At 45.3% G+C, this 23,290-nt stretch overlaps 1 protein-coding gene across 1 annotated transcript; it reads right to left on the reverse strand.

Moving 5' to 3' along the window:
• Positions 1 to 3,453: 3,453 nt before the first annotated feature.
• On the reverse strand, positions 3,454 to 22,654 carry LRIG2 (leucine rich repeats and immunoglobulin like domains 2). The gene is made up of 18 exons (XM_030465538.1): positions 22,320 to 22,654; positions 19,717 to 19,788; positions 19,157 to 19,231; positions 17,718 to 17,852; positions 17,093 to 17,236; positions 16,816 to 16,959; positions 16,106 to 16,249; positions 15,706 to 15,849; positions 13,605 to 13,685; positions 12,738 to 12,809; positions 12,546 to 12,614; positions 11,878 to 12,041; positions 10,658 to 10,978; positions 9,465 to 9,746; positions 8,397 to 8,846; positions 8,001 to 8,150; positions 6,580 to 6,861; positions 3,454 to 5,962 (listed from the first exon to the last, which is right to left on the reverse strand). Exons 1-18 carry the CDS (start codon positions 22,577 to 22,579, stop codon positions 5,733 to 5,735), a joined length of 3,219 nt encoding a protein of 1,072 aa, XP_030321398.1. The 5' UTR covers positions 22,580 to 22,654; the 3' UTR covers positions 3,454 to 5,732.
• Positions 22,655 to 23,290: the final 636 nt, after the last annotated feature.

A 23,290-nucleotide genomic window follows, 5' to 3' on the forward strand; every position in this document is an offset into this window, starting at 1 on the left:
ATCTCCTTCCTGGCTCCGGGCTGACCTCGCCGCGAGTGGGGCTGAGCTGCTGCCCTCCTGCTCCCACACGTGGCAGAGCTGTGTCCTCCGAAGGCAGCGCTGCCTTATCAATAATAAAAGGCGATTTCCCCAGACAGAGCCGGGAGAGATTAGGCAGCCCCTCGTGCTCCTCTGCCGCTGACAGGATGGGAAGAACTTTAATAAGATGCGATTTGACAGTAGCACAAAACAACAACAGCATTAGGGGAAGAATAATGGCACAGGCAGCTGTCAAAAACCTCATGTTCTCTAACCAGAAGAAAGAAATCAAAGCTGTCAGGCCTCTGCAGAGGAGTGAAGTGCAGCCCAAAGGGAGGGCAGGGTGGCAGAAGGCAGCCAGGTACCACCACCCACAAGGGGACCCGACCACCAGGGAGCTGGGAGGATCCAGCACAACACCAACCCGGCACCTCTACAGCCACAGTGCCCAGGGAGGGAGCAGCAACACCCTGCCCCAGGCATGGGGTAGGTGAGCACTGACACAGGGTATGGCTCTGCACAGCCGGGGTCTGTACCGTGCACAGCCCACCCCCCGCTGCAGAGGGAGATGGAGATGGGACAGAAGCTTTTGTCACTCTGTATGAGAAGGAGCCAGAGGACATCTGAGGATGTGACAGAGCGGGTGTACCCAGAGGAGTCGGTCTCTGTGAAGTTGTTCCAGCTCAGTGACCCTGAGCTCTGTGGCCTAGGAGCTCGTGGCAAGGGTTGAGGTGCAGGGCAGTGGCCCCAGGGCACCCATGGCAGAGCAGGAACGGCTGTGGGAAACCACTGGCACAGCCCCATCCTGGGGAGGGAACCACAGGTGATGCTGCTCCTGCAGGTAACCACAACCTGGGGAGGAAAAACACCAGGTAGGAGATTGACATCCCACTGGAATGGACACAACGAGCCCCTCACCATCAGAAGCAGCATCCTGAGGATGAACAGCCTGGGGGAAGCACAGGTGCCAGCAGAACTCATCACATCATGGGGCAGCAGAGGATCCACCACAAACTTCTCCAGATCTGGAGAGGGAGGGAGGGTCTGCACCTGGCTGTGCTGCCCTGGAACCCGGAGCTGCTTAATAAAAACCAGCAAAGGTCTTGATAATGTGTACACCTGGCAAAGCAAACAAACAGGGCTTAATAAAACCTTTATTTTAAAAATATGTTTTTTAATTTAAATGCAAATTGGGTGCTGTGTTATCTGTAGGTCACTTGCACTGACACACTGCTTAATTAGCAGGGATGAGTCTCAGGAAGCAAAGGCAGCTAATAGCTGGCCCTTCCCTGGGCATTTGTTTTAAGTTAATTAAAATTTTTTCAGAAAGGGACCTGTCCTGCTCTGCAGAACAGCTCCTCACTCTGTTCAGCCAGCCCTTACCAAAGCCAAGCATGCTGCCAGGGATGCTCTCAGCAGGCTATTAGCTATTCATTGAGTAGGGCACATTTATTTCTGCAGCCTGAAATCCCCTTTGGCAAGTCACAAATCACAGCCCACCGCTCAATAGATATCCCTGCAACATCCAGCATCAGGCAAAATGGTATCAACAATAAATCTGAGCAAGGACGTGGGAGATTTTTCTAAATGCTGGCATGAATTACATATATAAGTCTTTGGAAGAGACATTAAACCTAACGTGATATTGAACTTTCAAAGTGGTGAGCGGAGCAGTTATCCCCTGTGTTACTTGCAAGTTATACACAAGAGGATCTCATTTAGAGGAAATCTTTCTTGAGCCAAGAGAGATGAGCTGGAACTGAGAGTCATGATCCCTGTATCATAGCTCTGGGGACAGAGCCTTAACCCATCCCTCAGCCCAGCTCTGCCCACCACGGGCAGAACCCCAGCCCAGGCAGAGGGTGGGGGCAGCAGCATCCCTGCTGGATCCACACTCCCCATTTAACCCATGAGTCTCACCACAGAGCAGATCGATGGCATCTCCCTGGGAGAAAATGAGATAAACAGCAGCCTTCCTTACCAAAGGGAACCCAGCTGGGCTGCTGTCCTGGTTTGGGCCAGGATAAAGGTGATTTTCTGTCTTGTACTTCTGCTTTTAGCTAAATCTCTTGTAAGTAGCTGCACTTGCTGAAATTAACAGCAAGTTTCTCAGACAGTGTGTGCTTCTAGGACTGATAACACTTGATGTTTATAGTTACTGCTAGAGACTGGTGTGCAGAGCCAAGGACACTGCTCAGCTCTGATGAGAACATTTTACCATCCAGGACGATAAAGAGGTCCCACCTGCAGCCTCCTTTGGGGAGGAATGGACAAGGTGGATGCCAGAATTGACCAAACAGCTGCCCTGCCTGGATCAGGAAGGCCCAGGGTTAAGGAGAGGTTCCCAGGTTGCTCTGTTGTGCATTTCACCCTGTTCCATCCCAACCATCAGCTCCCCTGCTGCCTGTGGGCACGGGTGGTCACAGAACCAACCAGTGCTGCCACTCCTGAGTCTGGAAACCCACAGGAAGGGGCCAGAAACTCCTGTGAGAGGGGAGGAGGAGAGTGGAATCTGGCAGGTGGGAGGGAAGGGGGTTTAAGGAAATATCCAGAATTTTAAACCACTGAAGGAATGAAGAAAGGAAGGGATAGGATCTTCCACAAAACTCAGTCATTATCAGCAAAGCCCCAGGGTAGATGCAATTGTTTTCTGGCTTTTTCCTCTCTTTGATGACCCAGTTTTTTAATCTCATCAACACTGGTCTTCAGTGTTAATTTTTAAATATGCTTGGGTAACTGAGAACATTAACTATTCATGATCTTATCTTCAAGAGCTGTTGGTTCTCTGACACTGTGCCAGGCTGAGATGTACGTAATGAACCAGGGAGAGCTGAACTTACCAGGGAAGGCAACAGCTGGTTTTTCCTGAGCATCTTGTTGAAATGATCACGGGATGGGGTGGGGATCCACAGCACTCCAGCTCCTGGATAAATCAAGGCTTGCAGGAGAGGCTGGGATCATTGAGGCCAGCCCCCTGCAGTTGTGGCTTGAAAATACAAGACCATCCAAAAAGCAGGCAGCTGCCCAGGAACAGCTGTTCAGACAGCAGAGTTGACTGTATTGTTTTTCCTTATAAAATGAAATATCATGGAATAAAAAAATAATTATTTAATCTGCAAACTAACAAAATGACATTGGGTGCTCAGTGTATACAGTGTTTTATTGAATGGAGGTATATTACAATAGACAAACATATATTACACATGCTATACAAAATATACATTCTTATGTGGAAAAAATATAAATAAACACTAGGATATAGTGATAGGAACAAGTCTTATGAACCCAAGTTCCTGTACTGTGAGTACTTTGGCATTAATTGAAGAAAAAGTGTTTACTGCAAGTAAAATGGCCTCTCTGTGCTGTCTGCACCTCCTGGAGGAAAAGGGAAAGAGAGACTTGATTTTTTTTTTTTTCTGCAGGTCTGCCTAGGAAGTTTTTGCACAATGCTAAGCACAGAAAGGCATTCACCCCCTTACAAGCATCAGCTATTTACAACAAGCTTATGGACTTTCAAGAGATACCACTGCTCATGGAGGAATGCAAATGTCCTAATTCATAATGACAGCTTTTATAGGCCAGTATCTCACAGAAATCAGCAGAGCTTTAGCTTCTAAATGGCTTTGAGAGGTAGCACTTCAGCTCGTTCTGGTGCAGACAGCATTGATTTTGAGGTCTTGGTTTTCATCTTACCTACCTAAAGAGAAGTCAAACGCCCTAGGAAGTTGTGCCCAAAGGTCTGGACATCAAGAGCTGCACCATGACAGAGCTGTATTAGCTCAGCTCCACAAAAGAGAGGATGAAAGAAAAAGTAACAGCAGCAGGAGTGCTGTGTTCCCAACAGGGGGAAGCTGGGGCTCTGCACATGCCAAGAAGCTGCCACAGCAGCCTGGGTGAGCACCTGGAGAAGGCAGCAAGCAGCCCAAAAGGATGAGACACTGCTGCTGCTGTAGTTTCATGACCTGACCTTTCTCATTTGAATTTAAACTGACAGTACTGGGTTCTTGCAACAGAGATAACTTTGGATTGAAAGCACCATGGCTGAAAGGCTGTCTAGAAAGGAGAAGCCTGGAGGAAATAAAACCAGAAAGCAATGAACTTAAGATTCTTCTTTTAGCATATATGTTATCACAACATTTCAGATGTCAGAGCCCAGACTAGAGTTCAACACACCTGTGTTTCTCTCTACTTTATCCAAAGGTCAAGGACAATTGGAGCCTCTTCCTACTAAAGCTGCTGGCTGTCAAAGCAAACACAGTTGCTTTGAGAGCATGGTGAGAGCCCTTGATAATATTTGCTCATTTTCATAGGTCTGACTGTGGGGAAAAAAATTATTCCCAGCCTTTCCTCTCTCATTTACACAAATAATCCAGTCTCAAAAATTTCAGCTGTGCTTTGGCATGACTGCATCTGCTACTTCAGCCACACACCCTTCCATGGAATAGATCAATGAGAAGCCTTACATACCTCTCTTGGGCTGGTCCAAAAAGGTTCTGTCTTTAGAAAAATACACCATGCAGCTGTTTTCATTTTAGCAGCTATTCTACAGCTTGAAAAATGCAACAAGACTTTCCCAATTAATCCAATGCCTTTCATCACAATATTCTTCTTTTAGAAGTTCACATAACTGTCAGGCAGGACAAACACATAGAGACCTCTCTGCCACATACACAATACAAAGGCTTTTAAAGAAAAAAGCTCAGATAAACTTCTAAACAAAGCACTCAAAACTCTCACCTTACAGCTATCCCAAATGTTTGTTTGTTTGTTTGTCATTTAGAAGAACTTCTGGGGAGTTGGACACTACAGCCTAGAGCAGAGGTTAACAGAGCTGAGTTCTGCAGAGTCTGTAGGGCTGGATGTGCTATGGACAGGGTGGGTGCCTGGAGTTTAAGAACTCTGGAACTCTGCTAATGTCATGAAATGGACCAGCTCGTGGTCAGGTCAGCCAGGCTGAATGCACACAGAATTGTACCTAACAACAACATTCACCAATATCACAGTTTCACCACGTACCTAAGTTCCAAAATGAAGCCAGCTTTAGCTATCCTATCTGAAGCAAGCTTTCAGTCTCACCAAAAAACCCTTGATATGCAGCTGTCAAGACTAACAGTATGATACATACTTTGGCATAATAAAAAAAATATTTACATTACAGCCAACACTTTTATATGCTTAGTGTATACAAAATATTTATAAATGCAAATTTATTTACAGCTAGAGTCCATTATTCATCAGAGAAAACAAGCCTCAATGTTAGACTGGTAACATTGCCTGCCAAAAGTCTAAGCAACAAGAAGCTGGCCAAGAGTTTTTATGCTTACAATTACTGGGGAATTCCATAAGGAGGCCCTGAACATTTGTTTTCAAGCAGACAATGTGGTGTGAAATAGCTATGCATTCTTGAGAGATTTTTCAATGCATGCACCAACACAAAGGCTGCTTCCAACATCAGAAAATCCAAGTCTGAGTGCTGCTCTTGTGGGTGTCACTAATCATCCACGTGTTGTGCTGCACATTCCCGTTTTCCAGTATGCAGAAATCCAAGTAAAAAGGGAATGTGCCACCACCTCCTAGGGAGTCTGACTGGGTTTGGTCAGCCTGCAGCTGCAGACACACATACAAAGCATCTTTGGCCTTGGGGTTAGTCCTGAGGTAGTAAATACAAAAAGTCAGTTGAGAGGGATTTGCTTTCAAGACTTCATTTTAGTGTCTTACGTGGTTTCACTGTAGTCATGAATGTTCCGTGTCCTGCTAAAATCAAAGCTGTGTTCATGTAACCTGTGGCAAGGTCTGGGTGAAGCAGCTTGCTCAGGGTCACTCTCAGGAACACCCTCACTCCGGAGAGGCCGCGGGGTCTCACGGGCTGATGGCTGATGCAGAAAGTGTGCATGGGAGAGCCCCAGGTCTTTGTTCACTCCCCATAAGGGAAGCTGAAAGGGTTCTGAGGAAGAAAAATTAGAAGATGAACAGGAGTGAGTTCATGCTAAGCAATAATTCAGGCAGGTTTGAGTTGTGCAGCCCAGCAATAACAGTCTTTCTGAGGTTATTTTCTCTGGTTTTGAGAGCGTATTTGACTGGATGCTCTCCCATTTCAGCATCTGCTAGTCACCAGAAACAAGACACACAGTTTCAGTGTGGATTTTTAAAAAGGCTACCTGGAAGAAAGTCAAGATAAACCAAATCAATTTACAAAAATAAAAAAATAGTATCTTCTGGAGTTCTTTGAAACTCAGGCCAGCTCAAACAGAGGGCTATTTGAATGCCCTATGGGAAGCTCCAGCTCTTGGCTAGCAGATGTGCTTGAAGCACACACATGGGATCACATTCCACAGGCTACAAGAGAGGCACAGAAGATAAGGAATATCTTTTTAACATTACCCTCTTCACCTCTTGGGTACTGGCTGCTACCTGAGGGATAGCTCTGAGAACAGATGGTTAACAAACAGAGGAGGTATTCCCCAAACTACAGACCCCTGAAGGATTAGCTGTGAAGGGCAGCACGAGGAAGGGCAGAGTTACAGGGAGTACAGAGCAGCAAAACAGAAAAGGGACACTCACCATTCATCTGCTGGGAGGAGATTTTATTTTCACTTATTTTGTCGTGGTTGGTAAGGAAAACAGACATGTCTCTCTCTGCTAAGAGACTATCAAGGGTACTGGTTTCATGCTGGGTGCGTGCTGTGTACGTTTCCTTAGGCATCTGCACCATGAGATTTGGGAGAGTTTGATCCAAGGGATCCTCCTCTGAGATGTAGGCATAGGGACAGTAGTCTCGTGTCCTTGAGTAGATGTTTGCATTGTCATAGCAGTCTGAGCAGATCACCAGTGGTGCTGTGCCACCTGACAAACACAACAGAAAAGCAAAATACCCTCAGAGAGGATAAGGACACCTGATTTCCATAGACTCTTCTATGTCTTAGCATAAGAAATGCCCTGGGTTCCCCACCATCCAAATTCTCCACAGCACTGCCCTTCTGAGGCTGACCAGGGAGAGACCATGGTCATGCCTGAGAGTGATTTCATGTTTGCTCTCCTGTTTCAAGGACAAAAGGGCTCCCTAGGGGTCCACCAGGATCCCATCTACATCTGCTGGTGCTCTGGTACCCTGCAAGCCCCACATCAGGTGATAAAGTGGTCACTGAGACAAGCTGCTTCCCAGCTCCTTCCTGAGACTGGAGAACTCTTACCCTGCGGTCTAGTCTGTAAATAAGAGGGGAGGAGGGAATGGATCATGGGACTACTCTGAAGGATCCCTTTTGAAAGTCAGCCTGCAAGAGAACTGGATGGCTGCTCAGCATTTGGATGGTAAAAATAGCATCTCTATAGACTCAATATGAATATTCTGAAAAGTGTCCAAAGAAGGCAGGGAAAAAGCCAACACCCAGCAAATACCTCCAGCTATGGCTGCAGCAAGAGGACTGTATGTCTGGCAGAGGCAGTAATGTGATGCCAAGGATAAAAGGCACAGCAAGTTGTCTTCCAAGTCAATTTTATTTCTACCTCTATTGCTTGGATTCTTGAGATGCCAAAGGAAAGGAATAGCATTAAAATCTACCGTAACATTTAGCCTAGGAATTCCCTAATGAAGTCCCTGCCTTGCTGAACAGATCACAAACCCTGAAGCAAAGAGCCTCTGGAGGAAACTGTACTCATCTGGCACCTGAAGGACAGCAGTCATGACATCTACATGCAAAGGCAGATGTGAGCCTAAATGATGCTGAACCAAAGATTAAACAATGTGGGTAGAATGCAGAAGCACCTTTATAGCATACCTAGAATACAAAGAATTGAAGAGAAACAGGAGATGCCTCAAATTCAGAATGATCAATGGAAAGGTTTCAATCAACCTATATTCCTCTCTAGGAAGTCACCTTTGATATTAAGATGCAGAACTGTCTTGTGCTGTGCAACACTGCTGCCAGCTAGAAGGACCAGAGATGCACCAGCATCCTGCTCACACACAGGAACACACTGCTTACCCTCTGTGCCTTTGTGAACATAGCTACCAGCTGGAGGCATCAGCTGCTGGTGGCTTCCTGCCTCTGAGTTGCTGTAGCCTTCCTGGGGCTCTGACAGAGTTCCCTGGGAGGACAGGTAGCTGGGAATGTCTGCAGGAAGGTTCATCTCTTCTGCAAGGTAGAATTAACATTCATGACATCAACAGCCAAGTGTAAAGATTTCAAGGTAGTACCAATACTACTACCCACACCAACAAATATGTCATCTGGAGCTTCAGCTCACACATGGTTTCCTTTTTGCTGCCTCTGTGATTAAAAATACCCAGAGCTAGCTCAAAACTAACAGGGTCAGAACGGGAACTTACAGGTCCAGAAAACATTTGTAAACAGGGCTCCAGACTTGCTTTTGCCTTTTACCTGTGTTAGTGATGCTGTAATCTTCATTCTTCCTTCTCATGTGATAGATGACAATCACCCACACCAGGGATGTTCCCACCACGCAGCACACCACAACAATGATCACAATACCTATGGTTGTCCATCCATCCTCCTCGTGGACAATGCCACCCTGGGAAGAGTCACAGTTTGGGGAAGCCAAGACATGTAGGTAGATGTGGCCACGCTCAGTGCCCAGGGTGTTGGACATAATGCAGGTGTACTTCCCAGCATCCTCCAGTCCAGCATCCACAATGATGAGAAGCTGATTTGCTGCAGCAAAAAAATGTCTTTCTGTGACTGCCAGAGGGCCATCATCTTTGGTCCAGTTGAGGCGTGGGGCAGGGCTGCCCCCAGCTATGCACTGCAGGACAGCAGTTTCACCTCGTGTCACTGTCCTGTCTTCCAGGGGCCTAACAAAGGAGGGAGTTTCTGGGACATTGGAGGAAAAAAAAAAAAATACTGTAAGATAACTTCATTGTACAACACCAGTGTGTAAATCCATAGTGTCTAAAAACCTGATCTTACAACCTGAACCTAAGCTTGAGCAATGAAGGATATGATGGAGGAAATCCTGTAAGTACAGCTCTTTGCTGAATCACTCAGAAAACACAGGTACATCAAACACCCCCAAAATTATGCCAGCCACAGTCTGCTTTATGCATTCCAACACTAAATTTGCATGTGACAGTAATATTAGAAGCCTGTGCCTTCAAATAATACTGCACTCTATAAGGAACTGTCCTTCCATTGTTATTCAGCACCGTTTGTGTTACTTGTGACTAAATTTGTTCCAAGACAACACAAATCATCTGCCTACTCTACACTTCTGGACTGGGACATGCCCCTTGGTCCTCTCCTGCAAAGCCCAGACTAATGCCACTGGTCAGCACTGCAGCTTGGCTCCTAATGCTTCACAAGTTGCATCAAGTGCTGCTCTTTGTATTTTAACTCCACTCTTCAGGAGTTAAGCTTGCTACTCAGAGACAAGCTGCACACCAGTGCAGAAGTGGAGGGATCCACATCAGCAGAGATCAGCACACCACTTACCCAACACAGTCAGCGTGGCATTTGCTGACAACCCCCCTGCGATGTTCTGTGCCATACAGCTGTAGATTCCCATGTCCTCTATCTTCACATTTGCAATAAAGAATACATCATCCTCAGGCATGACATGCATCCTCCTCTCTCTTGCAGCAGGGAAGTCTGTGCCACCATCTTTCTGCCAGGAGATCTGAGGAGTAGGGTGGCCCTCAGCAGCACACTCCAGCCGGGCCATGGCCCCAGTGCGGATGGTGAGATCCATGGGGGTTTTGAGGAATGAGGGCAGCTCTGATCAAAGGAGACACAGCTTCAGTGCTCTCATAACAGGGAAAAAGTAGCAAAAGCTCCACAGGACACAGGATATCTGAAAGCAAACCTAAACCACTTTTATTTTCCCTAATATACAGATGCAGATTCTTCTGAAGAACTGCACAATTTTTCTGGGGTCATTTCTAAGATTTTAATCCTCCAAGTTCAAATACAGCATCTACAGTGTTCATTCAGATGATACAAAGGACAACATTTTTCCTGGGGGGAAAGGCAGGGAATGAGTTTAGCCTTCTTTATAAGCCTTTTCTCACACTTTTTCTGCCCTGGTAATAAGGAAAGGTGAACTTCCATCTCATCATGTGCCACTTGGCATTATCTGCCCTGGACAAGCAAAAGCAACACGAGCACTTCTGCCCCCCAGTATGATGGGAATCAGAGGGCCCCAGAGATGAGAGCACTGTATTATCACTCCCTTCCCTTAAGCCAAAATAAACAGAATCATTACAACCAAACCCAAAGGATTCATAAGGGATTTTTCAGAGTTTGCTTCCACTCCCACAAGTTACTTTTAGTGGAATCTTTCCTGGATTGACAAACGCATAGGAAAGGTGCTTAGTTCTGAAGGAACAGCAGAGGGAGCTTTTAGTTTAAGAGACTTTACCTCCATTTAACTAGGTTAATAACTGATTGTGTTAAAATGAAAGCAAGGGAGATTTCTGTCCCTTCTGGAAAGTGAACAGAAGGCTTTTCACCCACAACTCCTCCACACACTTCTTTCCTGCTTTTTAAAGGTACTTGATAATTCTAAATACCAGTGAGACAGTCTTGCAAGACTATTTTGGGTCAGCTACAGTCGAAAATAAACTTAGAGCTATTTAAATACAGCTTTAGGTTAAAAGTGTTTCTCCTTTGTCACCATGATTGCTTACCATTAACAGTCAGCTTGGCTTTGTTGGAGTAATTGGAGCCGAAGTGATTGGTGATGATGCACTGATACTTTCCTTCATCAGTGAAATTCACATTGAAAAGATGCAGGACAGTGGTGTACTCGACCACCTCACCACTTTGCTGCTGATACCTGGCAAAATTCTCCACCTCTGCATCATACAAGACCTCACTGTCCTTGCGCCAGGCTGTGGACATGGGGGAGTCACTGCTGCTGACAGCACTGCAGGTCAGAGTCACGTTCATGCCCCGCAGAGCCACAGTGGTCTCAGGATGCACCCTGATCTGGGGTTTAGGGAAGTTATCTGAAAATAAAAGCACCAAGATCACTTTCCTCTCCAACCTGAGATTAATATTGCATGAAAACTCACTCAAAAGACAATACAAGCAGAAAAAAGGCTTTGGGAACAGCTGTCCTGCTTGTGGTGCACTTATTTAGCTTATTTTCAGCTGGAAATGGATCTGTGAAAGAGGATTAGAATCACACATAGGCACGGAGAGCAAGCACTGAGAACAACCAGCAGAGAAGCACCCTGCCCTTCATACAACTGCCTGGAATTTGCTATATTTAGATCACACACAGAAGTCATGCTCTGCTGAAGAGTTAGGCTGTTTTATGAAGGACTGTGACTCAGTTTCAGATAGTTTAAACATCTTGAAGAGCCTTTAAGTTCTATAGATCCAAAACACAGCAAGCTGGCAGGTCACTATCTCGTCCCACTCAATGGGAGTTCCTACAAGTACATGTTATTTCAGCAAAGACACAGCAGCATTCAGTGTTGGGCACCACAGCAGGGGTATCAGAATGAATATGGGCATGAGAAAACATGCCAGAGTGTTAAACACTCCAGCCTTGCCAGTATGGACAAGAACCAGTAAGGAAGTGTCACACAGCCCTCCCAAAGCTAAAGGCATTCATAAGCAGAAGAATGGAAGCATAATCAGTTTTTAACAGCAATGTGAAGCAAAAAACAATGCAGTCTCCTGACTGCAATGACTCCCTCAGGTTAGCTTTAGTGATCAAATACAAAAAAAAAAAGAGCAAAGAGTGGCAGAATTAACTCCCAAACTCCAGAGCAAACCCAGTGATGCCTCCCAGCCAAGACCAAACAGCTCCAGCAGTGCCACAGCCTGATTTCAGAAAGGTACTTGCATGGGCTTGTGTTACCATGTTTTTGTATCAAAAGTCATTAAAAATACAAACCACAGACAAAATCATCAGGGTCCACACTGAGAAGGCTTTGTCCTGCCAACCACTCAGGGTGAGCACAGCTCACATTTACAGCCTCCTGTAGCTGGCTGTCAGTGAGCCACTGTGGCAGCCACTTCAGCTGGCAGTCACAAAGCAGGCTGCTGGTGTTCAGAATTCTGCAGAAACAAGGCAAAACAAAAAAATGTGATTGAAATTTATATAGTTCACATTCCTACACGTGATTTCATGCTATTAAAAATAGCTCTATATGATATAAAAAAAAACCCAGCTTTTTCCTAGCCCCAAAAATGGGAAGACAAAATGCAATGTTTGTTAACCCCTTGAAAGATTCCTGATTAATTACTTTGTTCACTGTCTACATGCCAGCCTGTGCTGAGCTTCCTGAAACATCATATGATACAAAAACATAACATTTTGTTGCAGTGCTCAACTGTTATTTTCTACTGATGGCAACTAAGGAAACAGGTGCAGACTTTATCAAGCCTGAAATCTAAGTATACTGCTACTGCCTCTGAGCTGGTAATTTACCAGAACTGTTAAAGAGTTTTATGATGAAAGCAGACACACTTCAGTCAACTGCAGCCTGTCTTACAATGGCTGAAGGATAGATGACAAGGTAGGACTTGAAAGAGATCTGTAAATTGTTGTCATGAACTTACAGCTCCTTCAGGTGTGCCTGAGAAAATGCATTTTCTTGGATGGACATAACTGCATTGTTGCTTAAGTCTCTGTAAGTTAAGCAAATAATAATGGGTAAGTATGGTTTAATATGCTACTTCAGTTAAATTCTTGGCAATATGACAGAGAATACAAGACTGAAGTTGACAAATAATTAGAAGTAATATACTTACAGATGTTCAAGTCCTTCAAGACCAGAGAATGCTTTTTTGGTAATCGACTTAATCTGGTTTCCTTGCAAGATTCTGAAAGATAAAGCCCCCCAAACCAGTCTGAGCATCTATGAGTTCACAAAAAAGACCCAGAAGTAGTTTCCTATGGTGTTTAACTAAGTTTTTCTGATTCTAGCACTATTTTTTGAGCTTAAAGGCTCTAATTTTCCTAAGAACAGGGTTCCTTTCCATTCTTAGAGATTTGGGTTAGCTATGTGTCAGAAGACAATTTAAGTCAGCTGAATGGAACAGTGCTAAGTAGAACTTGGGAGTGAAGCAGTAACTTCCTGATACCCATCTGCCACAATCATGTTAGTTCCTGAACCCTTATACCAAGCTATTTGTTGTCACTAATGTCTGAGACTGCACAAGATGAAGCTTCCTGCAAAGCACATGGCACTGGATGAAAATGCACAGTCTGAGCTGAAAAGCTATTAACTCAACAATGTTTCATATTTGCTTGAAAATATTTTGCTTGTGTTTTGTTTGTTTGGGTTTGGTTTTGATAAGCAATGACTTTTACCCAAACTAAGGAAGCACAAAATGGGACAACCACCACACAGCAGAACTGGGCTATTCAATAATAAATGCATTCAAATACTTATGCTTAACTTCTTCATATTAGTGCTGCAAGGTGATCCAGTGCTTCTGAACATGGAACCCAAGCCTATATCAAGATGTTGTAGCATACATGGGGAAACACACTGAACATAGCTGTAGAAAGGCTTGCTGCCTCAAGTCTGATTCACAGGTACTTAATATTTTGCACTCTCCCTCTATTCTGCATGCCTGGGAAGTGTTGTCATGTCAATGGTTTGTAATACATACAGTTTATCCAGCCTGCTGAGTCCCACAAATGCTTCATTTGCATCTTCTATGGCCCAGGAGATCTCATTGTTCCGCAAATCCCTGCAGGAGAAGAGCTCTCATGAAGAAACCCCAGCACAACATCATGACCTGTGCCAGTGGTGAGCTGAGCTGAGGAAGAGAACTCACTGCTGCACAGGCCTGCTCTGGTGCTCTGGCACTGTGTCACCTGCAAGGTCCCAAATCTTTCATAAAAAGAAGCTTATCAGAAGATGAATTTTCCATTTCAGAGATGATTTTCAGAGAAAATCAGATTTCAGATTCCATTTTCAGAGAAAACAGACCTGTTCAAGATCAGGGCTGCAGACAGAACCACAAACAAATTCTCAAGTACAACTTACTTGATGTGGTATTTAAGGAAAGACCCAGTCTGACTTGCACTTCTCATGTGATGGACTATTTACCAGAATTTGGGAGAGGCTCCTGAAGCAAGCTGGTTCATGTAAGTGAATTAACCAATACACTAGCAACATTAATCTTCCTGAGTAACAGGCTTATAATAGCATTAGCATATTAAGAGATTACACACAGGTTACTGGGTAAGGCTGCCAGGCATGAAGTAGTAGATTTTCAGAATGAAGTTGATATTCTGCTCACAAATCTTGTTACCAGCTAATGGGATTTCTGTTTGACCTCTGCACAGCACCCTGGCCCCTCACATAGAAGAGCAGTCTCAACAGCAAAAGCAATACAGCAAAATGATTCCGAGAGGATTAAATGCTTTTTAAAAAGGCAAAAATAAATTCAGTTGTATTTTTTGGCTGAGTGGCAAAGACTGAGACAAGCTTCCATCAAAGCCACAGTTTTCATCTGCTTTGATATGATTGTGCACAGAAGTCCCTGTGTTAATATAGTTAATATACAGTCTAACACTTTATTATTGTTAATTAAAGCTACATTGCAGAACAGCAGCACGAGGTGAACATACAGAGAAGTGTTTACATCAGCCTTGGCATTGAAACAACCAGTATACAGGCAACAATGGAACAAATCTGACAGCAATGCAGTATCTCATGTTGTTTGAAGCATTTTTACACTCCACTGCTCAGACCACTTAGCAAAATGAGTGAGCAACCCAAAAGAAAAGCCCCTCATTGTGTGAGCTGAGGAGTTGGCTCCTCATGCCTGGCTGGACTCGAATGCTTGGAGCCCTGTTAATCACCACTGCCCTCTGTCCTGCACATTCCAACCCCAGAGCAAATGGCCAACCCTTCAGCTGTTGATGCCTCTGAGGAGCCCATGAAAAACTACTAATTAATCTGCTCTTGTTTTTTTTTCATGCTACTCTAAATCTAAGAAATTAGTTTTAATTATTTCATTAAAAGGTTGCATTAAGGTTAACAGATTATGACTGCTTACATAAATCTCTCTGGTGAGTTTGCTTATTTAAGCATTTATTTAATGAACTGACAGAGGGGTTACAAACTTTCACTCCTTTCTCAACTACCATTGTTTAGGATGATTACAAGTGTTCAGATCTACTTGGGACACTTTTTTTTTTTTCATTAAGAGCCAGGATTGAGTCTTTTCTTGTCAGAAATATCAAATAGCTGCAGCTGCTATGAAAGGGTCTGGCAAGCACAGAGCTGTGCCTCTGACAGCAAGGAGTAATCCTACCCTCCTCCCACTCACCAAACCTGGGACTTCAGCAGTAGAGCAGGGTGGGCTAAACCTGCTCCAACCAAATGCCTTCCCTGCTGGTTGCCCAAGTTCCAACCCTAACACAATCCTCTGGAACAGAGAGCTCCAGGCTGACCATTCACTCCACAAATGGCATTTTTCCACACCTCACTACCAGGGTGACATGCACCTGGGCACTCAGGGTCACCAAGCCAGTTTCTTATCAGCACTAAAATTAAGTGGTTGGTTGGTTTTAGCTGGGCCACAATTCCCTTATCTCCACAGACCAAAAGATAAGCAGTGCTGCCCCCCCTGCACACAGGACAGCACAGAGCCCCAAGCACTGATCACAGGCTTCCATAGGGCAATACTCATTTCCTTCATCTCCAAAGGTTTTACTGCATTAAACTGAGATTTTGAACTCTAAGATTTCTGTACTCACAAGGTTCGAAGATTTGTCAGACCTCTAAAAACTCCATCTGCAATGTGACTGATGTGATTGTCACCCAGGTTTAGTTTCTCCAACAAACCAAGTCCCACAAAGGCAGATTCCTTGAGGCGAGTTAGCTGGTTGTATGACAAGTCTCTGGAAACATTGAACAGGTACTTTAAATGCAAGTAAAGAAGACTTAATGATGAAGATGCTATTGAACTCTATTAACTACTGAGTTTGCATTAACTTCTCTAACAGAACACTTATAAAAATAAGTAAAATACACAGCATTAAAATGGGCCTATAAAGTGAGTACTTCCTCTGGTCATTCACAACTGCTCTGTATGTGCTATCCAATCTGTTACTGTAACACCACAAAATCCCCAAAGAAAAGCAGCCCAGAACTTACAGCTCAGAAAGCCTCTGGCAGAACTCCCATGCATCTGGGCTGATCCTGTTAATGGCATTCTGGCTCACATAGAGTTGTTGCAGTGTCCGCAGACCATACAGCCAGCCTTTGTTTACTTCTGTTAAGTTATTATGTTCCAGTTCTCTAAGGAATTAGAAGGAAAAGCATTTACCAAATGGGTAATCAATGAACTTCCAAAATTTCACCTTGTGGATCTCAAAAGCAACGTTAAGCCTTAGGCAACCTGAAATGCACGATTTTATTCATTCCACTGAAACCAAAAGAGTGAACAAAATGAAGAATATGAAGAACTGAGTAACTCAACAACAGCTGCAGAGATCCAGTGGCAGGAGCAAAACTGTACCTTTGTTCCTAAACATTATTTTTAAAAAAAAAAACACTTCTAACACTGCATGGCACACCCCTGCACTACCTCTGTCAAACAATCACACAACAAAGAACCATTCCAACCAGGGAAAAGCAACCCACAGAGCCAAAGCATTCCTGACCACCAAGTATAAAGAAGTTGGGGAGAGAGCCAATATCTTTCCCCCTTCTGAAGTAACCAGACATGACACCAAAGCAATGTAAACTTCTCCTGTGATGCTCACTGATCTCTCCATACTGCCTTGATGTAAGGAAAGCCACAAAGGACACAACCCACCACAGCTACAGTGCTTCAAAGAAATCCCACAACCAGGCATACTTACAATTCTTCTATATTACCCAGGCCAAAGAATGCCCCATCCATTAGTCTGCTAATCCCATTGCGCTGCATTTTCAAGGATTTTAAGGATTCCAGTCCTTGGAATGTAAGACTTTCCACTATTTTAATTCGGTTCCTTTTCAGTTCCCTTATAAAAAGACAACAGGCAAACATTAAGACATCTCTGGATAAACACCACTTCGTCAGAGTCATGAGCACACACTGAGATGGACACCATGGCAGTAAATGCTGTTTTCAAAGCTTTCAAGACTGCTACTTACAGGAACTGCACGTGAGGCAATTTGAAGATCTTTGGTGGAATCACACTAATCCTATTTCTGTTCAGCTTTACCACCATTAGTGAGCTAGATAAGTTATCAAGACAGCCTACTTCTAGAGTAGTTATTCTGTTGTTACTCAGATTCCTAGGAAAAGAAGAAGCATTTCAGAACATGGAGAATTTTACAGACTCAAAACACACAAGCACTTCAGAGTCACCACTTTTTATCAGAACTCAAGTTCTTTGACAAATCTGAATTCTGATATACCAAACCACATCATCATCCCCAAAGGTATCAGTACTAGGAGCTGCCAATTCTTCAGTCAGACAGTGTCAAGACAATGTCAACAGTGATTTACCCAAAATGGGCAGAAACAATTCACCATCCCTGCTGTGTCAAGTACCTGCACTTTGACAGCTGTAGTGATTGCTTCCCATATTGTTTGAGAGAAAGCAATACAGATTGGTATGAAAACTATTTTATTTCAAGCACATTCATAGCTAAGTTGCCAGTGCAAAACTACATCCACTGCCTACTTAAGGGCAGTAACTTAGAGCAGATGCAGCCTTCAGCATTACTGCTGCAGAGCCAGGAATCCCAGACACAACAAATCACTCCTACTTACAGGTATTTCAGTTGCATCCTTGGAAAAGAAGCAGCTTTGATTTCTGAGATAAGATTAGAACTAAGATCTAGATTTTCCAATGAAAGGTAAGCTTGGAGTTGCTCAGCGTTTATTTCTGGAATGGTATTGTGTACCCTGAAAAATACCAACAAAAAACATGATTATCAAACTATGCCAACCTTCAAGCTGCATGGGTGAAGCAACCACAGGGTTTTGTGTATCAACAGCATTAGTAAGCCTCTTAAGTGGAGCATGTAGCATGTAGCATGCACTTCAGAGTGCTCATTCCTAAAGCAACAATGAAAACCCAAAAGCAATTTGCCACCTTGAGTTATGAATAGATTCAAATTCTGGGGCCTGTAGCTGGGCTGTTCCTTGTGGGAATCCTCATTCCTAGACTGAATTCCCTTCCCTTCAAAGCTGCCTGGTTTGGTTAACTGCATTTTATTGGTAATTTAGGATGACTTGATTGTCTAACTGATTTGTGTTTCTTTAAAGAGTGCTTACATATTCCCTAAAGCACTTCACATAAGAAGCATTTCAAGACAAAAGAAGCTAAGTTTTCCAACAGCTTGATAGCCATTTGTCCTGGTTTGGGCCAGGATAAAGGTGATTTTCTGTCTTGTACTTCTGCTTTTAACTGAGTCTCTTTAAGTAGTTGCACTTGCTGAAATTAACAGCAAGTTTCTCAGACAGTGTGTGCTTCTAGGACTGATAACACTGATGTTTATAGTTACTGCTAGAGACTGGTGTGCAGAGCCAAGGACACTGCTCAGCTCTGAGGGAAACATTTTACTGTCCAGGAAGATAGAGAGGTCCCACCTGAGCCCTCCTTTGGGGAGGAATGGACAAGATAGATGCCAGAATTGACCAAACAGAGGATTCCATCCCATACACGTCACACTCAGTATAAATTTGAGGGATCACGAGGGCCCAGCTGGATTTCTGGATTTCCTGCCTTTCCTGCTTCCCTTCCTTCACCCAGCATCCTGGAAGGATTCCATCCCTTCCTCTGCCTGTGCTCCTGATCCGTGCCAGCCCTTATCTGTGTGTTCCTGCCTCCAGCTCCCAACTGCTGCCGACTCCAGGATTCCAGCCTGGACTTTCCCAGGGCTGCCCTGCAGCCTCGGGGGTGACGTGAGAGTTCAGGGGAAAAAGGGGGGAGAAATGTGGTTTCCATTTTCCTGTATATTTGTATAGATTTAGTAATTTTTCCTATTTATCATTACTGTTCCATTAAAGTTTGAATAGTTCATTGAATAGTTTAGTTTCCAACCCATAAGTCTCTCTCCCTTATTCTCTCTCCTTTCTTTATCAGGGAGGGAAGAGACATTAATAGAGAGTGTTTGTTATTGGGTTTAATTGCTGGGCCAGTGTTAAACCCTGACACCATTCTCCTATTTGTTAAATGAGAAAAAGACAGACAAGCCACTACTTACAATGAGAGAAGGGTTATATTAGAAGTTGTTTCTCCAAAATATGGAATTTCACTTAGCTCATTGTAATTCATTTTCCTTAAAAAAAAAAAAACAAGTGAGATTATTGGCACTTCAAAGAAAAGAAAACCTATTCTGTACAGACCAGAAATAACTTCTGTCACAGAACACATTTAATGATTTTATGTTAATAATACTTAGTCCTTGATGAGAGAGATTCCCCAAAAGACTAAATACTGATAGTTTGGACAATTTAATAGTGAAGTACACAAGTTTTTGTCCGTTCTTGTGGATACCTTGACTTCTCTTAACTTAGGATCAGGCATAGTCAAAACAAACATCTTGGTTTCTCTTTATAAATATTGATCAACCTTTTATGAAAGTGTTTTCTGCTCACAAAGCATCAGTTTTATACATAAAATGTACTGCCAGCACAGAGCATTTGTAGTTAACTGGCACTGAATATTTACACAAGTCAGACCAGATTCCTAGACATGCAGTGAAATGTACTGATTAGAACTGGGTACAAAATCTCTAGATTTTATCCTCAAAAATTAACTTACACTTCTTGTAGTGTATGAGCAGACAAATCAATGCTCCAGTTGGATGACAGTAAATTATTATGACTTAAATCCCTAGAGAACAAAGAGAAAAGTTATTCTAATTTCAGGAATAAAACACCTCACATGTACACTTTATACAGTTTCAATACACAAAATTCCTCCTTCACCAGAGGAAAAGGAAGTTCTGGCTTGTCTAGACAGTTCTATTTCTCTGTTTGAATTGAGGAACTTTTGGTTGAAAAGGTTTCTTGAAAAAAAGACTATCTGAACAGAGTGTACTTCCTTTAAATCTTTATCTACAGTGCTTGATTGTTGCAAAAAAGAAAACTTTTCACTTTGATTTTTCCTGTGAGGTCTGTGTTATGCAAGATACAGAGCAAACACACTCAATTTCTACTCTAGAGATTCATCTGGCATTGCATATAAAATAATCTAAACACTAATTTTGAGCTGAAGTAGTATTCATCTCTTGAGTAAATAAAACAGCAAACCCACCCCAAATGGATTACTGTCTGATCCTGGGGGATTGATCCTAATTCAGCTCAACTGAGCATCCCCACTCCCTCCCCACAGCAGGGCTGGTGCAGGTGCTGAAGCAGCCATGGGGCTATAAATACATAACCCCACCCAAAAAGCTGTTGTGAATGAGTCCAGCTGAACTAATTATCTGATATTTAATCTATTTTTTCCTATCATCTCCCTAGTTACCAGGACATGTAAACACCATTTCAGGCACACCACAGGACTGGAAGGCAGCAGCCAGCAGCATTCCCTGTTCCCCTGCAGGTGACTGCCCTACAAGCAGGGCTTGAATGCCTTGTTCTAATTAATGAAACGTTAGGATGCACACACATAAAACAGTATTTGCTCTTTGACTATCCTATTCTTTTCATCACCTTTATGTTTCTCCACAAAACATATGTAATTCAGCAGAAAACATCAAGTTACAACTGCCTGAATACTTCAGTCATGAAAAAAAGAGTTCCGAAGGGGCTCTCCTGGTCTTGTTAAAAGCTAAACCAGAAAACTCTCCACACCAGAAGCATCACCTGCAAGGAGCCTCAAAGAGTTAGGAAAACCAAGAAGTTTTCAAAATTAGGTGAAATATCATCACAAAACTGGCAGGGAAAAGCACATCAGGAGAAAACAAATCCGCTGTGGTTAAACACCTTGTGTGCATTATAGCTCATTTAGATTGAGAGCTGCTAGAGCAGTCCTAGTGAAGAAAAAATGCCACCACCACCACCCCCCACACACACTTTGTGTGCCAAAATCCTGGAAGCTACAGCAGGGAACATAAACTTAATTACTGTTTGCTGCATATGTCAGATTGCATAAGGTAGAGGCAGCACGGCTTCTTCCCACTGCACTTGGTGCTCTGCACACACCCTCTGGCAGCTCAGAGAGGGTTGAAGCTTGAAAACTTGCTCTGTGAAGAGCAGAGATATTGTTTGGTTTTATCAGCCACCTGATGGATTTCCAGGGCACTTTTCCAGGCACTGACACTCCCTGGTAAGTGCTAAGTTTAAGGTATCTTTGTACCTTTCTGTACAGGAAAGGTTTAACAGACAAGTTAGTTGTGTTTCTGCTGAAATACACGTTTTCTCTCAAACACTTCCAACTGCTTACCATGCAGGGAAGGAAAAGAACTACAAGAAGGTGACAAGCTTCCTTGGACATTCCCAGTTTTTAATGCAGACCAGACCTGAGTGCTGCTAGAGGAATTCTTGGAGCTGACTGAGCAGTGGTTTGTGTGTTTATGCTATCTTCCAAACAAGATTTTTTCCTTGGTCTGGGATACTGCTATTTCTATCAAGCAGAAAACACAATCACTCCAAGACAGCCTGTGAACTCCTCTGAGCACAGAAGTGGTTTCTGATACCCCTCAGACTTCAGCACTTCTGCTCCAGTACACTGCAGCCAAAGGTGACAAACACAGTGGTGACCAGGACAGCGATGGCCAAGGAAGGGTAAAGGTGTATGGGTGCCAGCCCGGGTGAACTCTATTTAGCATATTGCTAAATTAAGCAGAGTCTAAGGGTGGCTCTTAATTGGAGATTTTTTTGAAAAACAACGGCCATCAATGTCAAGTGGAGCTCGCAGGGACCTTCCTGAGGGAAAAGGAGGGAGTCACCGGGTTGCAATGCCATGAGGCAGGGAAACCCCACCCGCAGGAGCTGCACAGCTGGGGGCTGGAGGGAACATTCCCCAGCAGGACGTAAGAGAGTATATCCTATCCTCACCTAACAAGACTGATACGACCCAAACTCGTGCTAACCACAGCTGCTCCTTCACACTCCTCACCGCACGGTGCATTCGGGGGGCTCCGGGAGCACCGTCCCTTCCCCGGCGGGGCCGGACACTCCTTCCCTCCGCTCCAGCGGCTCCGACTCGGCCGCTCCCACCGCTCAGACCCTCTCCCCCACTCCGCCAGGGCCTTCCCGGGGGAGCACACACACCACGGCAGCCGGCAGCACGCCCAGGCCCGGTTCCCGCACACCCCCCGCACACCCCCGTCAGGCCGCGGCCTGCTCGCCTCCCGCCGCCCGTTCGGCACCGCGGCCTCTCCGCACTCCCCCGACCTCCCCTCGGCGCTCACTCACAGCCCCGTGGTGCCGGCAGGCAGCGGCGGGATCCTCCGCAGTCCCGGCCCGCCGGGCAGGCGGTACCGGCTGCAGTCCAGCAGGCCGCGGCGGCAGGAGCAGGGCGCGGCGCAGGCCTCAGCGCCCGCCCGCATCCACAGCGCCGCAACCAGCAGCGGCAGCACCAGCAGGGTCCGGGTACCGGTGCGGGTACCGGTCCGGGCCCGGGTGAGGGTCGATACCCCGCGGGAGGCCCGCACGCCCAACCCCGCCACCCGCATCCCGCGGCCCGGCCCCGGCCCCGCCCCGCAGCGCAACCTCAGCGCGCAGGCGGGGAAGGGCGGGGCCTCACCAGAATGGGCGGGGATTAGATGGGTGGGGTCGCCTGTGGGCGGAGTCAGATGTGGGAGGGGCATCGTCCACCGGAGACCCCGCCCGTATAAGCCCCGCCCTCACCCCGCTCCCCGTTCCCGCATTGGCCGCTGGGGGGCGCGCGTGTCCCGGCGGAGGAGCCCGCGGGGTCCTGGGGCTGCGGGACCCCCGGCTGCTCCGTGCGGGATGTGCCGGGGGTGCCCCGGGCCCGTTCCCTCCAGGCAGCCCCCGGGAGGAGGAGTCGGGGCTTGGCAGGGCTCTACCCGCCGCAGCTCCGGCTCTTCATCAGTGCTGCCTACAGCGAAGGCTGCGCTGAAGCAGGGAGGTCTCCAAAGCTGCCGGCCTTGACAGGCACGGGCTGGGGAGAGCTCTTCGGTTAATTCCCTAATCCTTGCAACGACTCTGGTCGTTGTCAGCCTGCATGATAGCTCGCAACAAAAGCACTCACCCCAACTCCCTCACCTGAACCTTGCCCTGCACCTGCCTTGTCCCCCTCTCAGGGCTCTGGGGTCTCCTCACCAGAACACAGGTGTGTGGGACACTCTGTGTGTCCCCTCCATCACCAGATGCTCCAGCAGCACCCGCGTGGTGTGGGGTGTCCCCTGCCCTGCCCAGCACTG

Source organism: Calypte anna, chromosome 26, assembly GCF_003957555.1.
Source record: "Calypte anna isolate BGI_N300 chromosome 26, bCalAnn1_v1.p, whole genome shotgun sequence".
Classification (NCBI taxonomy): Eukaryota; Metazoa; Chordata; class Aves; order Apodiformes; family Trochilidae; genus Calypte; species Calypte anna.